Source organism: Pongo pygmaeus, chromosome 6 (assembly GCF_028885625.2).
Source record: "Pongo pygmaeus isolate AG05252 chromosome 6, NHGRI_mPonPyg2-v2.0_pri, whole genome shotgun sequence".
Lineage (NCBI taxonomy): Eukaryota > Metazoa > Chordata > Mammalia > Primates > Hominidae > Pongo > Pongo pygmaeus.
Window position 1 is genome coordinate 95,192,697 of NC_072379.2, and position 23,145 is coordinate 95,215,841.

The 23,145-nt window shown below is 32.0% G+C and overlaps 1 protein-coding gene across 1 annotated transcript in view; it reads left to right on the top strand.

Annotated features, from left to right (window-relative positions):
- The window catches only part of PCLO (piccolo presynaptic cytomatrix protein), a 403,634-nt gene that overhangs the window by 244,871 nt on the left and 135,618 nt on the right, over positions 1 to 23,145 (top strand). Inside the window, exons 8-9 of the mRNA XM_054495632.2 lie at positions 3,816 to 3,952; positions 10,079 to 10,169. Of these exons, the coding sequence (XP_054351607.1) occupies positions 3,816 to 3,952; positions 10,079 to 10,169 (228 nt within the window). The remainder of the gene's footprint in view (positions 1 to 3,815; positions 3,953 to 10,078; positions 10,170 to 23,145) is intronic.

The window sequence follows — 23,145 nt, forward strand, 5'->3', positions numbered from 1 at the left end:
AACATGCTGCCAGATATTTAGATGTTTCTATATATCCCAATATGTGGCACTTACATATATGTACAGCCATATAAAAATAACAGAATATTCTATTTCCCTTTTATATGTTTGAATGATGTATAGGTCATAATCATCAAAGACTGTGTGAAAAACATTGTTTTGATAAAATAGAGGATGAGATACCATGCAACATATAAAATTATGAAGTGTGTAAAGATGATACCAAAGAAGTAAAGCAGTTAAAATTTAAATGAAATTAAGCTAAAATATATTTTAAAATTAAGCAGACAAGGAAATCATTCATAAAGATTATGTTGATATAAATTTGGGCAGGAAAACTATAACAATTATATATGAATTACATATGTAATGGTATGTGTGTGAATTGTAGTGATTACTTCTAAATGATGTATGTAGTAAAATGTTATACATTTTCTTTGTTTATGTATCACATAAGTATACTATTTTTCTTCTAATGAGTAATGGTGTACTTTTCGTTTGAAATCTTGAATTCCTTCAGTATTTAAAAAAATAGAAGAAATTACTTTTTTCCAATCAATAATTCCTGACGTTTATTAACTCATGAAGTATTAGGAATTTTTAACAGATTTTTAGCAAATATATGCTATATCTATATTTGAATGTACTAAGATAACTTTGAATAGTATAACATTCTACAGGTTATTTAGTATCCTGTGAACAAAACAAATTTAATTGCTTTCAAATTATTTGTTGTGTGCTTTTCCAAATTCAATTAAACTATATAAATTATAGGATATAAGACAGTCATTAGATATACTCTAAAAGATTTGTTGATGTTGAAATTTCTTTCTTGAGGAAAAATCTAAATAGACATAGTTTATGTTGCTTAATATTTATTAATATTTTTAGCTTGAAGCAAGCTAGAAACAGGCCGGATGTGGTGCATCACGCCTGTAATCCCAGCACTTTGGGAGGCTGAGGCGGGTGGATCACGATGTCAAGCGATGAAGACCATCCTAGACAACATGGTGAAACCCCGTCTCTACTAAAAATACAAAAATTAGCTGGGCCTGGTGGCGCACGTCTGTAGTCCCAGCTACTTGGGAGCCTGAGGCAGGAGAATCGTTTGAACCTGGAAGGTGGAGGTTGCAGTGAGTTGAGATTGCGCCACTGCACTCCAGCCTGGCGACAGAGTGAGACTTCGTCTCAAAAAAAAAAAAATGTACTTCATGTCATGTCCTCCAATATATACAGTCTTTTTAAAAGTATATATATTTCACCGATATTTGATACTGAGAAGAATTAAACTGTTTATGTAACTGTAGCCTGCGGACAGTACTAGATTCAGAAATAACTTATTTGTATTTTACTTTTAGGAATTCAAGAAAATATTGTCAAGTTTAAAAAAAAATATTGTTAGTCTCCTTCAAATGATTTGAACTAATTCAGAATTTTTTTGTTATAAAATTTACTTTTTCACTGAGATTTTACCATGAAAGGTGAGACAGTTATAAACAATTAACATTTATGTACAACTGGTTCTAAATAATGAAAACAAAATTCAATACAAAAGCAGATTCATTTAATCTGCTTGCTCTTGGTTGATTGTAAATTCCTGTGCAAAGGATGATAGTCATCCTTATTCAGTTACACATAGGGTTATTATAAAAAATAACAGAAAATCAAAATACATAATCAGAATTATTGGTAATAAATTGACAGAATTTGTGTCAGGTTGAACTTCTACTTTATTTCTATAGGCACAGCCAAACAAAACACACATTTCAAATAATTATATTTAAAATGAAATTAAGAAAGTTATATATTTAAATGAAATCATGTACTACATCATAAAGGATATTAATTTATTAAAATCAGTATAAATTATTGTTCTATTTTCATGAGAAATCCTGTAAGAAGTAAGACAAAAGTAGTGTCAGTGTTACTGGGAATAATCTAATAGATTTTAAGAGACTAATGATTAAATAATGAATTTGTTTTGTATTACTTGTCAAATGCCTACTACACTAAATTTCTTGGTAAGTTCAGTCACTTGGTTTCAAATTAAGACTGGAAAACCATAATTATTGAGCAGATTGTGAAAAATATCTGCATCAGTGAGGTTCAAAGGACAAATTAATAGTTATTTTTAAATGTGTTATCATAATTAGGATGTTTACTTTTTCTAGTTGATGACTAATTATTCTATGCTTCATTCATTCCAATATTTATTGGATGTTATGCCTTGTGCAGGGCATTGATTTTAGTATTGAGGGAGGGGGAAAAAAAGACAATATGAGCCTTCCCTTTAAGCAGCTTAGAATAGGTGAGATCAGTCAAGTACATACGCAATCACAAAACAGATATTTGTTAATGTATTTTCTCAAATCTAAGACTGATTAACCCATGACACATCGTCGCTCATTTTGTATTCTGGGAGGAAAATGCCATGGTTAAGTAGCAGTGTTGACCACAGAAGGTATAGAGGTGAGTAGTGGTACATATGCTGTGGGTTTGCCATCCCCAGCAAATGGAATGATGGAAATGGCCTAGGGGAAAAGGTTGGGAGGAGGTTTTGGAAGAGATGATAGTCAGGAATGTAGATAGAAAAATAAAACTATTGTATGGCATTCTAGAAGCTGGAGTTTCAAGAAAGTGGAGGTTGACAACATCATCAACAAATCTTTAAAGGATATGCACTTGAGAAGCCTTGTTTCTTCTACTGTTTAGGAAGCAGGAAGCAACAAAGTATTTCCAGAGACTGTTAGTTAGAGATTCTTTTACAAGGAATAAAACAATTTATTAAAAGGCAAATTCTATATATTAGGGAAAATAAGATGTTCAGTCATTATAGAATATTTTGAAAAGACCTATGAGATACTAATGAATGAAATTTAATTTAAAATAATAATTGTGTACCTTAAATATAGTTGCATTTTCAAAAAAGTATGCTGTGAAATTTTGTCACAGTGTGAGTATAAAAAGCAGGCAACCAAGTCTTCAATCCATTTTCTAAATCAGTGCTTCTCTTAAAAAAATAATCATTTTATTTTTATTTAACAATTATAATAGAGGTATTTTTAATATTAGGCTACTAAGTAATCATGGCACACATGTTCCTAACAATAACACAAGAATCCTCTTAGAAACAAATGTTTTTGTTCATTGTGAATGTCATAGAAATGTCGTATTTTCAAAAAATAATGTTAAAGCCAGCAACAACCTATTGGCACTGGGTTGATGTAATGGTGGGAAAGTGACAGAAACTTCCATACACAAGGAATACTTTTTGTTTTAATTTTTTTATTATACTTTAAGTTCTGGGATACATGTGCAGAATGTGTAGGTTTGTTGCATAGGTATACACGTGTCATGGTGGTTTGCTGCACCCATCAGCCTATCTTAAAAAAAAATTTACTAGTGGTTTGTGGGGAGAGTATGGGAGAGAATGTGTGGATGTGGGAACTGATGGGCTGAGGTTAAATGGAATGATCCTTTTGAAGAATGATCACTTGTTCATTTATTTATTTTATCACTATCTAAATTTCTTTTTTCTCCTGATTTAAAATTTGATTTTGTTTTGTTTTGCTCTGAGATTGTGAACATCTGTGTGCGTCATTTTTTCTAGGCTAGTCTTTGGTTTAAAATTTTTGACATAATTTGATTTTTGGCATAATAACAAAAATAATTTTTCTAGTCCCAATGGGAGATGTGTTTGAAATGCATGTATGGTTAACAAGCCTAGTGCATGCTAGTACTACAGAACATCTGCTGCCCTCAGTCATCTATATTACTTGCCGTTGCAATGTATGATGTTTCCTTGGTGTCCAAAGCCTATCATCTGCGTCGTGAGGAAACAGATTGGTTTGATAAACCCAGGGAATCTCGTTTGGAAAATGGACATGGTCTGGACCGAAAACTGCCGGAAAGATTGGTCCACTCTAGACCACTCAGTCAACATCAAGAGCAAGTAAGTGCTATATTTAGCAATTTCTTTTAGATTTATCAAAAAAGACTCAATTCTACCCTAGAATGGTCTTAATTGTCCTAAAAGGAATGAGATATTTGTCTATTAATTTCACAAATGATTTTTTCCAATAATGTAAAGGAGTAACACAGCTCGCTTCATCAGCTATGAGTGACTGAAATTGGAGCATAGCTGTGATACTTCTACCAATTTAAGTGATTCATTCCTCCAACAGATCATTATTAAGTTTGTATAACATATCCAGCACAGCTATACAAGAAGAATACATGGAGCTCTGAGAGCTTACAAGCAATTGGGTGAAATAGATTTGGGTAATTTTCAGTGCTTTCCAATAACAACATGTTCAGATGCTAAGAGCAAGTGAGAGCATGGCCAAACCAAGTGAGCTGGGATAGAAAGAATGCTTAACCTGGGGGAGAAAGGAAGCTGATATTTTAGTGGATCTATTATATGGAAATTTTAGTTGTTTTGTTATATATTTTTGAATTTTATATACAGAACAACTCACATAAAGTAGATATTACTAATCAGTGTATTCTTATAGAGGAAGAAATTGAAACTTAGAGGTAAATTTCACAATTAAATAAATATGGTACCAAAATTCATGATCTCACTCAGTTTTGAGAAATGAGGTGATGTTTGAATTGAATTTTGGAATACAACCACAAGATTAAGAGTTGAGTGAATTGAAGGAGAGTCTTCAGGTAAGCCAAGTGGCCTTTAATCAATTGCCTTAGCAGATCAGATACTTGCAGGTTGTGTACTCATTATGATTATTAAAATATCCAAAATAGTTGACTTATTTTATTTACATTAACTCCTAATCATCCTGTTTAGTGATTAATTGAAATAGAAAACAACCATATTTTGAACAACTGAGAAGATCCATATAGACTTACTGTAATTCAATGTTTGTCATATTGAGGTATAAAAGAAAACAAGGCTTTGACATTTATAAGTACTGTGTAAAATACATTGTCTATACTCTTAGATTTGATTTATTTCTAAGCAATTTAAGTTTTCATAGACAAATTTCTACCTATTAAACAGAATTTTTTCTTAGAATTTTGTTCTGTTTTTCTATATGCTATCATATTTTCTACAATTATTAGAATTCCTCTCTACTATAAATTTCTATCTTTAGTTTTTCATATCTTTAATCCATATTTTGTTTAGGCCTATATTTACCGCCATTAAAATGTCAATATAATTCCATTTTTTTACTTCATGTAAACATATCAACCTGTATTGAATGATGCTTTCATTAGCTTGTCTTGCTATTAAAATTGTATTTGTGGTTGTGTTTCAACTCTCATCAAATAGATCTGTCTAGAAAGTAAGAAAATTAATAAAATTATTCTGCACATTTAAAATCTTAAATTTAGCTCTTTTATCTACAATTACTAAGATAATAAATTTGTCAGTTAAAAATAACTTCCTTAAATGTGTTTATTATATGAACCTCTCTAAAATGCAATCCTTGTTATATCTTCCCCATCTCATTTGTTTCTCTGAAGTTTAGTGTTTCCCACAAACCTAGATCCAGTCAAAGAAAACACAGATACTTTAACAAAATCATAGTAAGATAAACTATATAATAAACAGGGCAGCTTGTTTAGTAATTAACAAGCAGGAATATTTATTATCAATACTACTATTTCCATGGGCGCTGAGAATAGTCTTTTCCCCATCTAATTTATCAAACTAATATTCTTTGAGGATATATTTAAAGTAATGCGTCCAGCCCAAAAATATGTAAATGAAATATTCATATGTTTAAGGACATTCTTGTTCCTAATTTTATGTTACTAACATATACAGATTTATGGTTTTGGTCTACTGGGTACATAGTAATAATGGTTTAAATAATATATAATTATAGACCAATATAGTGTCAAAATTAAGCAGAGAAGGTATTTTTGAGAATCATTTAATAAATTTCTTGCTATGTCTGCTCAAGTAGACATACTGGTGAGGTGAATATAATAATGTGTATATTCTTGCTAAAAGTAATTTTTTACATTTGTATAATATTTTACATTTTCACGTCTAACATACAAGCAAAAAAACTACATATGTAATATTGAAACTGCGACTATGCAAAGTTATAAGCTGATTAAAAGTGAACAGCCATGAAATCGCCACACAGGCCAAAAAAAGGAACATTGCCTGTCCCTGAAACCCCTGTATGTCCCTTCCAGATCATAACCACTCCCTTGCCCAAATAAGTAACAAATGTGCTGACTTTTGTGACAATAATTTGTTTTTCTTTATCATTTTTTTCTAAATAGATTCTACTATAACATACATTTTAGTTACATGAAGTTCAAAAGTTGAATTATATAAAATTCAAACTTCATGCTTTTTACATTAATATTTATCTTCAAATACTGTCTCCCTCTTTAACTCATCAGAACTATATTTTGGCTTGGAGAATTACAAAATGGCATTCTCATGTTATTAGCTTCTTTGTATCTCTAATCATAAGCTAATATTGAGCTCTTGGTACTAATAAACTCAGATGCTTTTATTTGAAAACATATGCATAACAAGAACTCATATTCATAAAATGCTTTGGAGGCAAAAGTAATAAAACCAATAATACTAATGCAAACACTAATTTATCTGCTTTTAAAACTAGTTTACATAAAACAAATATTAGAGGGATAGAAGAATATTTCTGAAAATTTTTTATTAGACACACAATCATATTAATTATAAAATAAATCAAATCTTAAAGTCCATATTTGTTTCATTTCAAATATATATGTATACTTACGTGTGTGTGTATGTGTGTGTGTATCTATCTATCTATCGATCGATCGATCGATCGATCTATATGCTTAACCTCTGCCTTCTTCGGTAGAAATTCAGCACTGCTTTGTGAATTGCACAGATTACCTAATCTCTTACTTTTTAAATTTTACTTTAGTCACTTACTCTATAAATAATGCTAATACCTTTCACAGGGTGGTTGTAAAGGTCAACACTTCTTGACTGTTATAAAATCCCTTCACTTTCTGCACTTAATGCTCACATCATCTGCAATTCCTACGCAACTGCTGCATTGAGGTACATTAAGCTCCCATGAAAGAGCCACTCTTTCTCTTGATTGTAGGAATTTGAATGTTCTGTTTTCTCTCCTTGGACACTTTTCCTCCACTCATCCCTTGGCAAACCCTAATCATCACCCAGGTGTCCATGTACATGCCCCACGATGCAAGAAGACTCCCCTGACACTACCACCCCCACTTCCCCAGAAATCTGGGGTAAGTGTTCTTCCTTTGTGCTCCAGTAGTGCCCCATGTATTATGTCTTGGGCTGTGAGCTTCTTGAGAGCAGCAGCTCTCTATTCCAGCTACCATGTTATATATGCATACAGTGCTAGGAACCCAGCAGGGCACTCTGTCTCCTGCATCTAGAATGTGTAGTATTTAAGTGAGGGAATGGTTGTCTGTATGAATACACAGTATGTTAACAAAAAGGGCATGAAGGCTATCTGTCTTCCGTGTATGAAGTAAAGGGCTCAATTCATTCCCTTTTTGTTAACATACTGTTTATATATACAGGCTTGATTCATGAAAATAACTCTTTTTGAAATATTTGTAGGTAGGAAAGAACATCCCTCTTTCTGGGAGACCTATAGGCAATAATTCTATCAATGAGAAATCACCAAAAGACAATGATAACAGAGACCATCCCCTTGGGGAGAGGAATGTAGCATCACTTGACATCAGTTCTGCCCCTTGGCTTTGTGCCTACTCTTATTTGGCATTAGCAACACCTACCCGTAACCCCATCTGCTACAGGACTCTCTCAACATTCACCCTCTGTGGTTACTAAAAAGCTGAGATTCATCTAGCTCGTACATCTAATTCATACTTGGAAATCAGATAGACTTTTTGTCATATTGATCATAATTATGGCAGTTTCGTGTTTCTGATTTATTAAGTGGATTTATGAAGCTGCTTGCAGACAGGGTAGACAGTCTCTGAAACTATAGGAGATTGTATGAGATGTCCTGAAAGCGATATTCAAGAAAATTAATATGTTCAACATTCCTTCTACTATAAAATAAAAGGTAATCGTGGCTATTTGATAAAACTGGTGAAAAAATTAGGAAGCCTGATGATGACTCTCCTAAACTATGTGATAGATGCACTATGAGATTACATCAATGTCTCCCCAGTCTGAAAATTGGAAAGAATACTAAAAGGCAAAATTGTGTTTTCTTAGTTTATTTTTGACCAAGTGGAAAGAATAACTTTTTGGAATTATTATTAACTAATACCTGAGATTACAAGAGATTGAAATAAAACAAAGTAACATCCACCAATTTTACTGAATTACCTGCAGTACCAAAGCAAAGTTCAGTTACACCTAACAGTTACAAAATTTTCAATGCATATGATTTTATTTTTAGTAAGAAATAAAGATTTTTAAATGCATATTAGGAAAAGAAAAGAGAGGAAGAAGAAGGAAAGAAAGTAGGAGAAAAAGATGCGGGGAGGGCAAAAAGTAACAGAGAGAAAGGAAAGAGTGAGAGGCTGACTGAGAGACAGACAAAAGAGATAGGGACAGGAGAGAAGAGTGAGCAGCAGGGAAGAGAGGGAAAAAGAAGAAAAATGTAAGCACTTGTTACAAATATGAATAAGGTTTTCAATGGTTTACAAAGTTAGCATGAGTATGAATTATCTGAATTGACTTATACTTACCCTAATATTTTTATAATTTAGTAAAGAGTATTTTTGTTTTACTCTGCAGAATTCACATAATATTCCTGGACTTAACAGGATTCTGCTGTTGTTTAGGGAGTATTTTATGTTAATCTAAGGCCTGCTTAAGCTTATTCTTTCCTAAAGAGGATAAAAGCTAAAGGCTATAATTTTAGCTTCAGTTTTTTAAATACCAGCTTTATTTTTAATATCCAGAATTCTAACAATTTTACAGCTGGAAATACTAGGACACATTAAGTTCACAAGAGTTTTCTAAGGAATCTTTCTTCACAAAATGTATACCTCCTTAGTTCTAAATTCTGTTTTATCTTTTGGGAACACACTTCTTAAACATATTCTAAAATAGGTAATATGAAATCATTATCTATATTAAACTTTATTTTGGTTGTAATTTAAGTCAAAAATTTTCCCATGACAATACATACAAAATTCCATACAAATAAAATCCTGTTAATATAGATAAGAGTAAATATTTTACTATTTCTGTCTTTCATTATTTCACAAATCTCTTTTGAAAGCAAAGTTCCATGAAATAGGAAGCACAAGTTTGCATTCGCTAATTTACTTTTGTTTCAGAAACTACGTTTCACCAGGTGGAAACACAGATAATGCAGTCTATAATATTCTCATATTCAAGTCTCAATAATGAGAATTGAAATCACAGATTTGCAACAGTAGCTTTAAGTGTTACTTCTTCTACCCTAAGGAATGTCTAGGAGACATAACACTATCAATAATGCAAGCTTTGAATTTTAAAAAGTTTTAAAGTGAACAAAGTCTTTATTTATTTATGTAGAATTTGTCTCTGCATCTAGTTTACAATGAAACTTCTAGTACATGTGCTCAGCAGAAGTACAATGCCACAATAAATCAAGAAACACAAACATAAAGTAATCCTAATTATGATGACAGAGATGTCAAAGTAGGGAGATCTTCTCTGTTTTTTCTCCCCTGGCACTACTTAATTGCTGAAAATTAAAAATGCTTTTCCATTTCTAGACTGTCCAGAGCAAAATCAACAGCTGGCAATTTTCCAAATACATTGTATATTCGAGGTCATCAATATTGACTGCATACTACTGTGTAACAAACATTCTTCAGAACCTACTGCATGCACTTATTAATTTTTCAAATACAACAAATCATTTTGCAAGAGCAATTGGTTATAAATGCAAACACCGTAAGAACTCAGATCCAGTAATATCATTATATAGTGTTAGTGTAAGATGTTTAAATTGCCATCATGTGAGAATCTCCTACTATGTTCCATTGACTTAATCAATGTGCTTTGAAATGAACCATTCTAATTATGTATATTGCACTTTAAGTGTCTTTAATGTTGGTTTTTTACCTTACTACATGTATGTCTTAGATTATACAGATGAACGGGAAAACTATGCACTACATCTTTCCTCACGCAAGGATAAAAATAACAAGAGACTCAAAGGATCACACAGTTTCAGGTAAAGCAAATCATATAATCTAATGTTTTTATTCTAATGTCAGATTGACATATGTACTGACATTTGGATTTCATTTTAGATGACTCATGACATTTTGGAAAACATCACTTTTTATATCAAAAATTGTGTTTTGAGAAATGTAAAAAAATAAGCAGGATATACATTTGAACATAAAAGACATTGATGACATGATCATTAATATGAGGAGGTACTAAATGGTACATACTTGCATCATTCTTTTCATTAATCATATGTTTTAATGCACATGGTATTACAATGCTCCGCAGTTACTGCTGTATTAAGAAATACGGTCACTGGTTGTAGGAATATAAGACATTCTTATACAGGAAATTAAAAATCTGTCTTGAATCCTTCTAAGGAATAAATTCCCCTATTTCTACTCAATTTGAACACTGTCAATTTATGCTGGAGTTTTGTTTGTTTGTGTTCTTTTATAAGCCAAAGCTAATGGTGGACTTTTTATTTGGAAATAATTTTGGATTTCCAAAAATAATACAGACATTCCTTTTGCCCACTCTTTGCCCAACGTTACTAATGTTAACTTCTAATCCCAATAAAGTGATCAAACCCAGGAAATTAACATATATATGATAATATTAAAATATCTATAAGCCTTATACAAATGTTGAGCTTCTCCACTAACCCACCATTTATTTTTTTCTGGTCCAGGATCCGATTCAGGATCCCACATTGCATTTAATTGTTTGACTCCTGTATCTCCTCCAATCTGATTGGTCCTCAATCATCCTTTGCCTTTCATGACCTGGAAGCTTTTTGAAGGATGTATGAAATTTTTATATTACAATCAAATAGTCCATATTTAAATCAATGAGATAAAATATAAATTTTTCCAAGTTAATGGAATTTCAAAAAATGAAAATTACCTATATTTTTGGTCAAGTATGTTCTTTGAATATCATGGACAATGTGCATCAATAGAAAATATTCAAATATATACATAATTTATGTATTATATATGTATAGGCAATACATGTAACATGGTATATGTACTGTGTTTTCTTTTTTAAGCACTGATACAACAAACAGGGTATTTCTTTAGTGTAATTGCTATTGTTCCTTGCAGATCTTAGACAATGGAACATGTGGACGTGGAGCAGGTTTTGCTTTGAGCAAATTTCTTCTTTATTTTCATAGAGAATGAATTGATTAGGAGTCTAATGTTGTTTTCCTTTTAAGAGTAGGTAACTTTTCTTCTGCCAGAAACTGATAATTCAAACTTTCATAGTTTTATTGCTGTTCAAACTGTATTTTAAGTACTGATGAAAATTCCAGGGTGAATCTTAAAATCCAAGGGCTCTTTTTGTGGAAGTAATTACTTGCTAAAAAAGAATTTCAGTTTCCTCCAGCTCATAAAGCAAAACAACATAATATTTTCTAACAATGCCAAAATTATTTTTTCATGATGTACAATGGAAATGTTCAAATCATTTTTTTCCTAAATCATCGGAATCTATGCCAATGTGCCTGTTTACTAGCTATATTATTTTACGCTATATTAAGAATTATTCCTTCAACCTTATTATTTATCTTTCCTACTCTTTAGTTATTATTTTACTTTAACTAGAAACAAATTTTAAAACGTAAGAATTACAAAAATAAATGCTAGCTCTTTAGTAAATATTCTAGTCTCAAAAGTAAATTTAATTTCTTCTATATATAGATCACAAAAAGAGAAAATGTTATTGTTTTGGACAATAAATTTGCTAGTAATGTACTATATCTTTTCTCTGAATGCCCCTTTTTCTTGTGATATCTACCTAAAATAATACTAAAAGTGGTTTCCTTGTTATAGTTACCCTGTATTGATTACTGCTGAATATATTTTCCATATGTCTTAGGAAAAATAATCCAATACTAAATTAAGTCTTTTAAAACAATCTGCGTTTTATATTCTACTTCTACTTTTAATTGTTTTAAATACATCTACATATGAGGCTAGAACCAGAAGTTACAGTCTTTGACAGTGTCTGGAAGTTTTAAACCAGTGCCAGGGAAACAATGGCAAAGAATATTTACACTCCTGGCTAGTCTCTGTGTCATTTTCCGCTCAACAAAAAGCCTAGTTTGATTGACTAAATATTTGGTAATATTAAGGATTTATTGTTAGCTATACTTTCATTTATATGTTAATGTTTTAATTGAGTTTATGTATTTTTTAAATTGATAAAATGGTATGTGTTTATCATATACATTATGATGTTTTGAAGTATATATACAAGTATATATGTTTCATGAAACAAAGTGATACCTACATGAGATAATGCTTATGTTAATTAGCTAGAGTTATTACAACAACTGTCTTAGCATTGTTCTATAATACAATATATTGTTATTAACTATAATTACCACTGAGTGTATCTTTTGGAAATGCACACCAAAATATTTATAGATTAAATGATATCATATCTGAAACTTGCTTCAAAATTAGCTAAGTGTAGAGAATGATGGAGATGTAGATAAAATAAAATTGAACATAATTTGTTGATTGTTGGAGCTTGGAGATTAACCACGTTGGATTTTATTGTAGTCTTATATTACATTTCCATATATATAAATTTTCCATAATAAAATTGTACAATTGCTGTTTCTTTTTCATGTTCACAGTAAAACAGCAGTATCCAAAAGCTTCATCAATAGGGAAAAAGCTAGAAAAACTAATAATTTAGCTGTCTTTGTGAGAGAAGACAAAGATTTAAGCAAGGAAGTAGTGAAGAATAAAATGTAGTATACCTGTTATTTTATGGTGGAAAATGTTCATTAGTGAATTTTAATTTTGGTTACATAAACCTATTGATAGTAAAACTACTATGAACTTTTTATAATATTTTAATAGACAGTTCTAACTTTATAAATAGTTTATAAAAGTTATATAAAACAAGCATACCTGGCAAATAAAAGAAAAAAATTTATTTAGGAAAACAAAAATAATTTCAAAATAGAAGACAGAAGGAATGTTTTGTTTGGTTTGATTTTTACCATTCTGCTGTATGGTTCTCAAAATAATGTCAATGGGACCCTCATGATCTCAAAGATTCTTCAGGGGGGTCCACAAAGTCAAGACTATTTTAATAGGAATGCAAAGGCAGAATTTGCCTTTTTCATGCTGATCGTTTTATGAATATACAATAGAGTTTTTCAGAGGTTATTTAATGTGTGACATCACAAGAGATTTGATACAGAAGTAGCTGTGAAAATTCAGCCGCCTTCTATTAAGTCCAAATTAAGCCAATTTACAAAAATTTAAAACAGCATTCCCCTTCTCATGAATTTTGCTTATCAAATAGTTATTTTTAATAAAGTATTATTTATTTTAACGTGGAATGAGTTTATTATTTTAAATGCATTAATAAATATTTTTAATTCTCAATTTTAATTTATAACATGGAAAATATACATAGCTGTAACATACATAAAGAAAAACTCCTTGAGATAATCAGTAATATTGAAGTGGATGGATATGTTTCCCCAAACCAAAAGCTTGAAATCCACTGCTGTAACGATAGCTGCAGTGAAATGTTTTTTTCGAAAAGGAAATATACTTTTTTCTCCTTATTAAAAAAAGTGTGTACAGCATAAAATAAACTGTTTCTGTAACTCATAGTGGATGCATTTTTAAATGTTTACTCATCGATGATCATTCATTTGTCATCCGTGGTATGACTTAAATTTTGTTGGGTGCTAGATTAATAGAGTGAACACAACAAAGACCCAGATTCTTAATGTACTAACAATTTAGTAGGAGGACCTGAAATGTAAGTAATTATTACTATAAAATTTTAGGAACAACTGAGGCAACAGTCAAGGAATTTATAAATTTATTGTTCATACCTATACCTATGTATGTGTGTGTATACACACACAGCTATACAGATGCATCATGATTTATAATTTTGTAATGTATGCAGAGAGAAACACAGGCATGTAATCTTCTATTAATGGTTCATAATTTTTTAAAAATATATCCTTTAACTTTTAACCTGTTAACTTCAAAGATATAAGTGTTTATCAACAACTGTACAATGGTTTTCAAAGTACTCAGCAAAACACAAGGCAACAGAGTGGAAAGAATAGGTATTAAGTTTTGGAATTATAAATATCTGTGTTGAAATTCAGCTCTAACACATGTAAATTTTGAGAATAAGTTTGTTCATCTGTAAATAAAATGAACTCCATATATCTCATAATTGTAAGTGAACCTAACACAAAATCTTGTACTTACTGTATGCTCAACAAATGTTATTTCCTCTTCTCTTAAAGAGAAATGAACAGAAAAAAAAGAACAAAATGTGATGCTCAAAAAATGAGTCTCCTTTTTTTTCTTATTTAAAACTCCATCTTATGGCTTCAGAAACACAGCTGTTTGAAACAAGCCAAAGAAATTCTTCTGATTTTTGAAAAAGGCATTTGCTATGTACAGTTCCATAATGGACTGGCTACATCTGCAAGGCTAGAAAGACTTAGCAATTATAATAGTGAAGAACACTAAAAATGTTGTTAAGTTTGAAAAGATAGCATTGTCTTCTTAGGAAATAGTGGCTCATTTTCTGTTCTGCATTAGTCACCATCTTTATGAGTTTTTAGAATCAGAGACAAATTATAACAGATCTCATTGGATCCTAGTTGGCAGTAGTACCACATGTGGATAGCTCTTTATATTATTATTATTATTATTGTTGTTGTTGTTGTTGTTGTTCTAACAGTTTTCTTGGATATAACTTACATATCATAAATATCTATTATTAGTGTACAAATCAGTTACTTAATACATTTATGGACTTGTGCAATCATCACCACAATCTTGTTTTAGAGATTTCCATCTTTGCAAAAAGTCTCCTTTGAGGCTGCTAGCAGTCTCTGCTTCCAACATCCCTCATCCAAAAACTAACTGCTGATTTACTTCTTGTCTCTGTAAGTTTGCCTTTTCCAAGCATTTCATATAAATTGGATCATTCAATATACAGTTTTGGTGTCTGGTTTCTCTCATTTACTAGTTTTTTAGGTTACTCGTTTTTAGGTTAATTGTAGCATGTGCCAGTGGTTTGCTCCTTTTCACTGCTAAATATGTTCCATTGTTTAAAAAGTCAACATTTTGTTTTTCCGTGAGATTTTCCCCCATATTTTAAATAATATTTGCATACACATTTTAGTATACATGTATAATATGTAATTTTTGTTGGTTAGTTTACTAGACATAAAATTTCTTGTTGTATGGTAAGTTTCCATCTAACTATTTAAGAAACTGCCACATAGTCAAGGTGAGTGTGTCATTTTACATTCTTGCCAGCAATTTTTCATGATTTAGTTTGCTTTGTTAAGTAATTGTTTGTGGATATTCATGAGGGATATTATTCTGTAGATTTGTTTTCTTGTGATATCTTTGAGTAATCTCATAATACTGACCATGTAGAATGTGTTGGGAAGTGTTCCTGGCTCTATTTTTCTGTAGAGTTTATGAAGAATTCGTATTATTCATTTTTTGAATATTTGGTAGAATCCACCAATGAAATCGCCTGGCCTAAGCTTTCTTTTGCAGTAAGACATCCAGTTACTAATTCAATGCCTTTATTTGTTATAAGACTATTTAAATGTTCTCTTTCTTCTTGAATCAGTTTTGGTAATTTGACTCTTTCTAAAAATATATTCATTTCACCTATGTTTTATAACTATTGTCACAGATGTATTCATAATACTTTATCCTTTTCATTTCTCTTAGGTCACACAGTGAAGCCCTTTATTATTCCTAATTTTTATTATAGTGTCTTCCATTTTTTCTTAGTAAAGCTAGTTGAAGATTTGTCAATTTTGCCAATCTTTTCAAAGACCCAACTTTTGCTTTTATTGATTTTTCTCCATTATTTTTTGTGTTCTATTTTATTGATTTCTGGTCTAAATATCATCTATTTCTTTTCTTTCATTTATTTTGTAGTTAGTTAGCTTTTTTCTCCTAGATTCTTAAGGTGAAAAGTTAGTTTTTTAGTTGGAGAGCTTTCTTGTTTTCTGACATAGACATTTAAAACTATGTATTTTCCTTTAAGGACTACTTTACTGCATCCCATGCATTTTTTTCATTTTTATTCACTTCAGAAGATTTCTTAATTCCCTTGCAATTTTTTCTTTTACCTATTGTTTATTTAGAAACATGTTTTTACATTCCCTAATGTTTGGGGACTTTTCCAGTCTCTTTCTGCTCTTGATCTTTAGTTTCATTGTAGTTGGAAAACCAATTTGGTATGATTCAATTATTTTGACTTCACTAAGATTTGCAAAGCTTTGTTAATAAATTTGTATATAAAATGGAGAGACATTAAAAGCACAAGCAATTTGTGAGTCTGACAGTTTCCAAGGATGACTATGATTTTACTTTCCATTGAAACTTCTCTCTGTGCTGCTCATCTGTGTAACCTTCTTTTGGTCAGATTTGTGTGAACAGTTTGGGCTCTCTCTGGTTTCTGCCAAACATGCACTCAGCCTTCATTTACCCAGGGATATATTGAGAACTTATTAAATCTATTTATGGATGTCCCAATTCCCAGTCTCCCAGTTTAATCCCCAAATAATTTGCAAGTCTGCCACTTGTTTCATCCCCTCCAGCAGTAAAGCTTCTGGTTTTCATACCCTGCCATGTCTGATCGAACTATCATGACAACTTAACTGGGGATGGAAGCAGCCCAATCCAAGCACAATCAAGATTCCCACTTGATATGGTTTGGCTGTGTCCCCACCCAAATGTCATCTTGAATTCCCATGTGTTGTAGGAGGCACCCGGTGGGAGGTATATGAGTCATGGGGGCAAGTTTTTCTTGTGCTGTTCTCATGATAGTAAATAAGTCTCATGAGATCTGATGGTTTTATAAGGAAGAGTTTCCCTGCACAAGCTCTCTCTTTGCCTTCCGTCATCCACTGAGATGTGACTTTGCCTTCTACCATGATTATGAGGCTTTCCCAGCCACGTGGAACTGTAAGTCCATTATAAAGCTCTTTCTTTTGTAAATTTCCCAGTCTTGGGTATGTCTTTATCAGCAGTGTGAAAACAGATTAATAAACCAGTGTTCTTGAAGATCAGCGCTTCTCATGAACAAATGCTGCTCAGTTTGTTGTAAACTTTTAATTTCCAGAATGCTGAAATGGTTGGTTGTTTTTTAAAGTTTTATCCAGCTATACAATTCATTTTTTGGGAGAAAATTTTATTTATTTTATTTTGTAATCTTTCTATTTAATTATGACTTTGGCAACTTTTTATAATGTATTTCCTGAGATAGTAATAAAAATACCATATTTCTCTGAATTTTTTTAGTCATTCTCAAAATTGTTTTGATTGTATAAGATTTTTATACTTAAATATTTAAAGTATTACATATAAAATAAAACACAGATAATGAATGAAATTTGTTTTGGCATAAGATTCTTTTAAATTATGGTTTCTAAATATTCCATTATAGTATTGATTTCATGTGCATAAAAAAGAAAGCTACAGGCCTAATGTACCTCTTTCTAATATGCCAGCCGGAATTACTCATCTGACAACATAATAACAATTCTAAATAATTGAATCAGACTGAAAGAAACAACAATATTCTGAGAGATCTCAGAAATCTGAAGCAAATAGTTCAGATATTTTATCAATATTTCATAAATGAGTCCATTAAGTTTCTGAGGAAGATTGTGACATTCTTAGAATCCTAAAGAAAGTTGACAATTAGCCATGAATAAACTCACAGACTGTGTCTTAATCCTGTTATAGAATTCTTTTTTTTTCTTTTTTTTAATTTATTATTTTTATTTATTATACTTTAAGTTTTAGGGTACATGTGCACAACGTGAAGGTTACATATGTATACATGTGCCATCTTGGTGTGCTGCACCCATTAACTCGTCATTAACATTAGGTATATTTCCTAATGCTATCCCTCCCCCTCTTCCCCCACCCCACAACAGGCCCCAGTGTGTGATGTTCCCCGCCCTGTGTCTATGTGTTCTCATTGCTCATTTCCCATCTATGAGTGAGAACATGCAGTGTTTGGCTTTTTGTCCTTGCGATAGTTTGCTGAGAATGATGGTTTCCAGCTTCATCCATGTCCCTACAAAAGACATGAACTCATCATTTTTTATGTCTGCATAGTATTCCATGGTGTATATGTGCCACATTTTCTGAATCCAGTCTATCATTGTTGGACATTTGGCTTGGTTCCAAGTCTTTGCTATTGTGAATAGTGCAGCAATAAACATACATGTGCATGTGTCTTTATAGCAGCATGATTTATAATCCTTTGGGTATATACCCAGTAATGGGATGGCTTGGTCAAATGGTATTTCTAGTTCTAGATCCCTGAGGAATTGCCACACTGACTTCCACAATGGTTGAACTAGTTTACAGTCCCACCAACAGTGTAAAAGTGTTCCTGTATCTCCACATCCTCTCCAGCACCTGATGTTTCCTGACTTTTTAATGATTGCCATTCTAACCGGTGTGAGATGGTATCGCATTGTGGTTTTGATTTGCATTTCTCTGATGGCCAGTGATGATGAGCATTTTTTCATGTGTCTTTTGGCTGCATAAATGTCTTCTTTTGAGAAGTGTCTGTTCATATCCTTCGCCCACTTGTTGATGGGTTTTTTTTTTTCTTGTAAATGTGTTTGAGTTCATTGTAGATTCTGGATATTAGCCCTTTGTCAGGTGAGTAGATTGCAAAAATTTTCTCCCATTCTGTAGGTTGCCTGTTCACTCTGATGGTAGTTTCTTTTGCTGTGCAGAAGCTCTTTAGTTTAATTAGATCCCATTTGTCGATTTTGGCTTTTGTTGCCATTGCTTTTGGTGTTTTAGACATGAAGTCCTTGCCCATGCCTATGTCCTGAATGGTATTGCCTAGGTTTTCTTCTAGGGTTTTTATGGTTTTAGGTCTAACATTTAAGTCTTTAATCCATCTTGAATTAATTTTTGTATAAGGTGTAAGGAAGGGATCCCATTTCAGCTTTCTACATATGGCTAGCCAATTTTCCCAGTACCACTTATTAAATAGGAAATCCTTTCCCCATTTCTTGTTTTTGTCAGGTTTGTGAAAGATCAGATAGTCATAGATATGTGGCATTGTTTTTGAGGGCTCTGTTCTGTTCCATTGATCCATATCTCAGTTTTGGTACCAGTACCATGTTGTTTTGGTTACTGTAGCCTTGTAGTATAGTTTGAAGTCAGGTAGTGTGATGCCTCCGGCTTTGTTCTTTTGGCTTAGGATTGACTTGGCTATGCGAGCTCTTTTTTGGTTCCATATGAACTTTAAAGTAGTTTTTTCCAATTATGTGAAGAAAGTCATTGGTAGCTTGATGGGGATGGCATTGACTCTATAAATTACCTTGGGCAGTGTGGCCATTTTCACGATATTGATTCTTCCTACCCATGAGCATGGAATGTTCTTCCATTTGTTTGTGTCCTCTTTTATTTCATTGAGCAGTGGTTTGTAGTTCTTCTTGAAGAGGTCCTTCACATCCCTTGTAAGTTGGATTCCTAGGTAAATGTAATCCAGCATATAAACAGAACCAATGACAAAAACCACATGATTATCTCAATATATGCAGAAAAGGCCTTTGACAAAATTCAACAACCGTTCATGCTAAAAACTCTCAATAAATTAGGTATTGATGGGACATATCTCAAAATAATAAGAGCTATCTATGACAAACCCACAGCCAATATCATACTGAATGGGCAAAAACTGGTAGCATTCCCTTTGAAAACTGGCACAAGACAGGGATGCCCTCTCTCACCACTCCTATTTAGCATAGTGTTGGAAGTCTGGCTAGGGCAATTAGGCAGGAGAAGGAAATAAAGGGTATTCAATTAGGAAAAGAGGAAGTCAAATTGTCCCTTTTTGCAGATGACATGGTTGTATATCTAGAAAACCCATCGTCTCAGCCCAAAATCTCCTTAAGCTGATAAGCAACTTCAGCAAAGTCTCAGGATACAAAATCAATGTACAAAAAACATAAGCATTCTTATACACCAACAGAATTCTTACCTCTCCTTGCCTTCATTGCTACTCAGTGGTGAAGTTTTTCTACCTAAAATTTTAAAAATCTGAGCAGAAGTGATTAAGAACAGCTTTTAAAAACGACAAAAATAGCTAGTCAGACTTTCCATTTTCTTGTATTTATCAATGGAATTTCCAACACTGGCAATATGTGAAAACATAGAGTTGATTATGTATTCATTTTGCAGGGAAGGTACATATATGCATACATACAAATAAACACAGCAATAAGCCCTCTGTCAAATATAGGAGAAGATTTTTTGAATTAAATGTATTACATTTGTAATAATGATCTTATTTGCATAAATTTATTAGTCCCACTAGGTAACCAAATAAATCATATATGCAAAAATCCAAAGAAAATAGTGATAATCATAAATATTTAGGGGACATAAAATATAAAAATAAATATATTATTTTCTTTGTACTTACTGGTTTTCTATTTTCTTCTGAAATAACTTGAAAGTATAACTATTTCTTCCAAATACAAATATTCTCCTCTTTTTTCCTTGATTATAAGTGTTTATAATGAAAATCTACAAACCTAAAATAGAAGTTATTCAGAGATTTATATTCAGACTCTAGATGAAACATGGTAAGAATAGTTCTATATATCCTATTGATAGTTCTCAAAGATATAATATTGTGATTAGCAGATTAGTTTTAAAAAAGCAACTACAACAAAATTCTCGTGTTCTACCTTAATAATTAAAAATATTATAAACACAATTTGTTCACCTTCTATAGCTGTTCAATCTATTTTAAATAATGTGGACTAACAGAAAGAAGAGTCACAACAAATAAAGGGCTATCTCCTACTATAAACAAATAGATATGTAATATTGAATCTGGAATCAGCCTTATACTGGATATGAGATAGGTATGGGAAAAGTCTGTGGTAGAGTCCTTGCTTAAAGGACTTACAAAATACTTAAATTGGAACTAATGTGCATGAAACAATGAACACATAAAACTATATATTGAAAATTAAAATGTTTCAAAAACTATGTGTACATATATTTACATGTACAAATTTTTGCAGTGCTTCTCTTTGTTCAAATAATTTTACCAATGGAATATAGAGAACACGTATTTCCCCATTTTCTCATGAATATTTTTGTTACTCTGCTTCCCTTTATAGCTAGAGATCTCAAAGGCAAATGCCCACCTCACTCTCAGCTTACTCTGCTTCCCTTTATAGCTAGAGATCTCAAAGGCAAATGCCCACCTCACTCTCAGCTTACTCTGCTTCCCTTTATAGCTAGAGATCTCAAAGGCAAATGCCCACCTCACTCTCAGCTTATAGTAGCTAAATGGATAAATGCATGTATCATTCTCAACCTTTTTCTTGTATGTATACTTATAAATGTATATATTTGCATGCATGTATATATAATAATATAATATATTGTAATATGTACAATATTTCCTGTAAAATATGGTAGTGGTAAAAATTATAAAGCTAAAAATAGAAGCCATAATTTTATAATTTCTATTTTTTCCTTCTTGCCTTTTTTATACACATGTGCACATACACTAAAAGTTGAAAGTACATTGTAATATAGTTCAGATACATATCTTTAATATGGTATAAATTGCCCAATAAATACATTTTCCTTTTGCATCAAAAGCTCTTCAAAAATATAAATGTAATGACTGGTTCTTATTGCATTGTATAGATGTTTAATTATTTATTTCAACCACTTTCTAATTGATTGGCATTTATGTCGTCTTCCCCTTTCCATTATTATAAACAATGCTGCAATGAAGAAATGCTGCCTTAATGTTTATTATTCCCTTACAATATATTTACAGAAGTAAAATTAGTGAGTAAAAGGAAAAGGATATTTTGGACATTCCTTAAACATCTTCTCAAATTGCTTATCAGAAAAGTTCTACTACTTTGCACTCCCAAACTAAGAAATTGTTTTTCATTCATTTTTCACTATGGAAATTTTAAATCATATAATTTTCAGGAAAAGATATTGTAACTTAGTTCAGAAGCCAAATTTTATGTCATGTTGCTCTAACTATTATTTCTTTGATTAATTATCAGGTTGATATTTCATCCAATATTTTATAATTTAATTGCCTCCTAAGCATCCTGATGATGAGGGAGAGATTCCTGCCTGTCCTGGGGTTATGGCGAGGGCTGAACATATTGCACCTAACACTGGACAGATGACATCAGCAGCAGCTTATTAGTCACATATGCTCAAAGTTTGGGGGAACAGGACACCACACATGACACAGAGCCACACGGGGGTTGTGCTGGGGAAAACTGAACAACCAAAGGCTGTGCAAGGCTGAGTTTTTAGTATCAAAAGGTTGGAGCGCCCCTAGGTCCTATAGGAAGACTTGGTTGGCTCCGCTGTATAGTTGCTCAGACTGGCAGGAAACAGAAACCCCTGACCCCCTTGATAAAGAGGATTGTTTGGCAAGGGGACCTGATACATCAGAGCAGAGTTGGGGGGCAGGGGCGCAAGGGGCAGGGGAACTCGTGGTTCGACCCTCCTGATTTTACCAGAAAATTACGCAGCATCTAATATTGAGTCTTAACTGTAGCCTTTAGACCACAATTAGCTCTGTTTCTTTCCTTTCAGTGACTTATCTACTTAACATGCAGGACAATAGATTATTTTTATTTTGTTTTGTTTTGCTGCAACACAGAGTATATAAAAGGGACCAGAGTATATACAAAGCTAGGGCCAGAATATTTTGGGCCCAGTAGACAAATAAATAGTCTAAGTTTAATTTGATAGGGAAGATTGGCATCTTGCAATCATTGAAAATATAGCTTCGTTTATGAAGTCTTTTTTAAAAAAAATTTGTTTTGTTTGCTTCAAAGTTGAATTCTGAAGGAAGCTTAATCATCATGAATGAATAAGATACACAGAAGTTTGAATAAATAG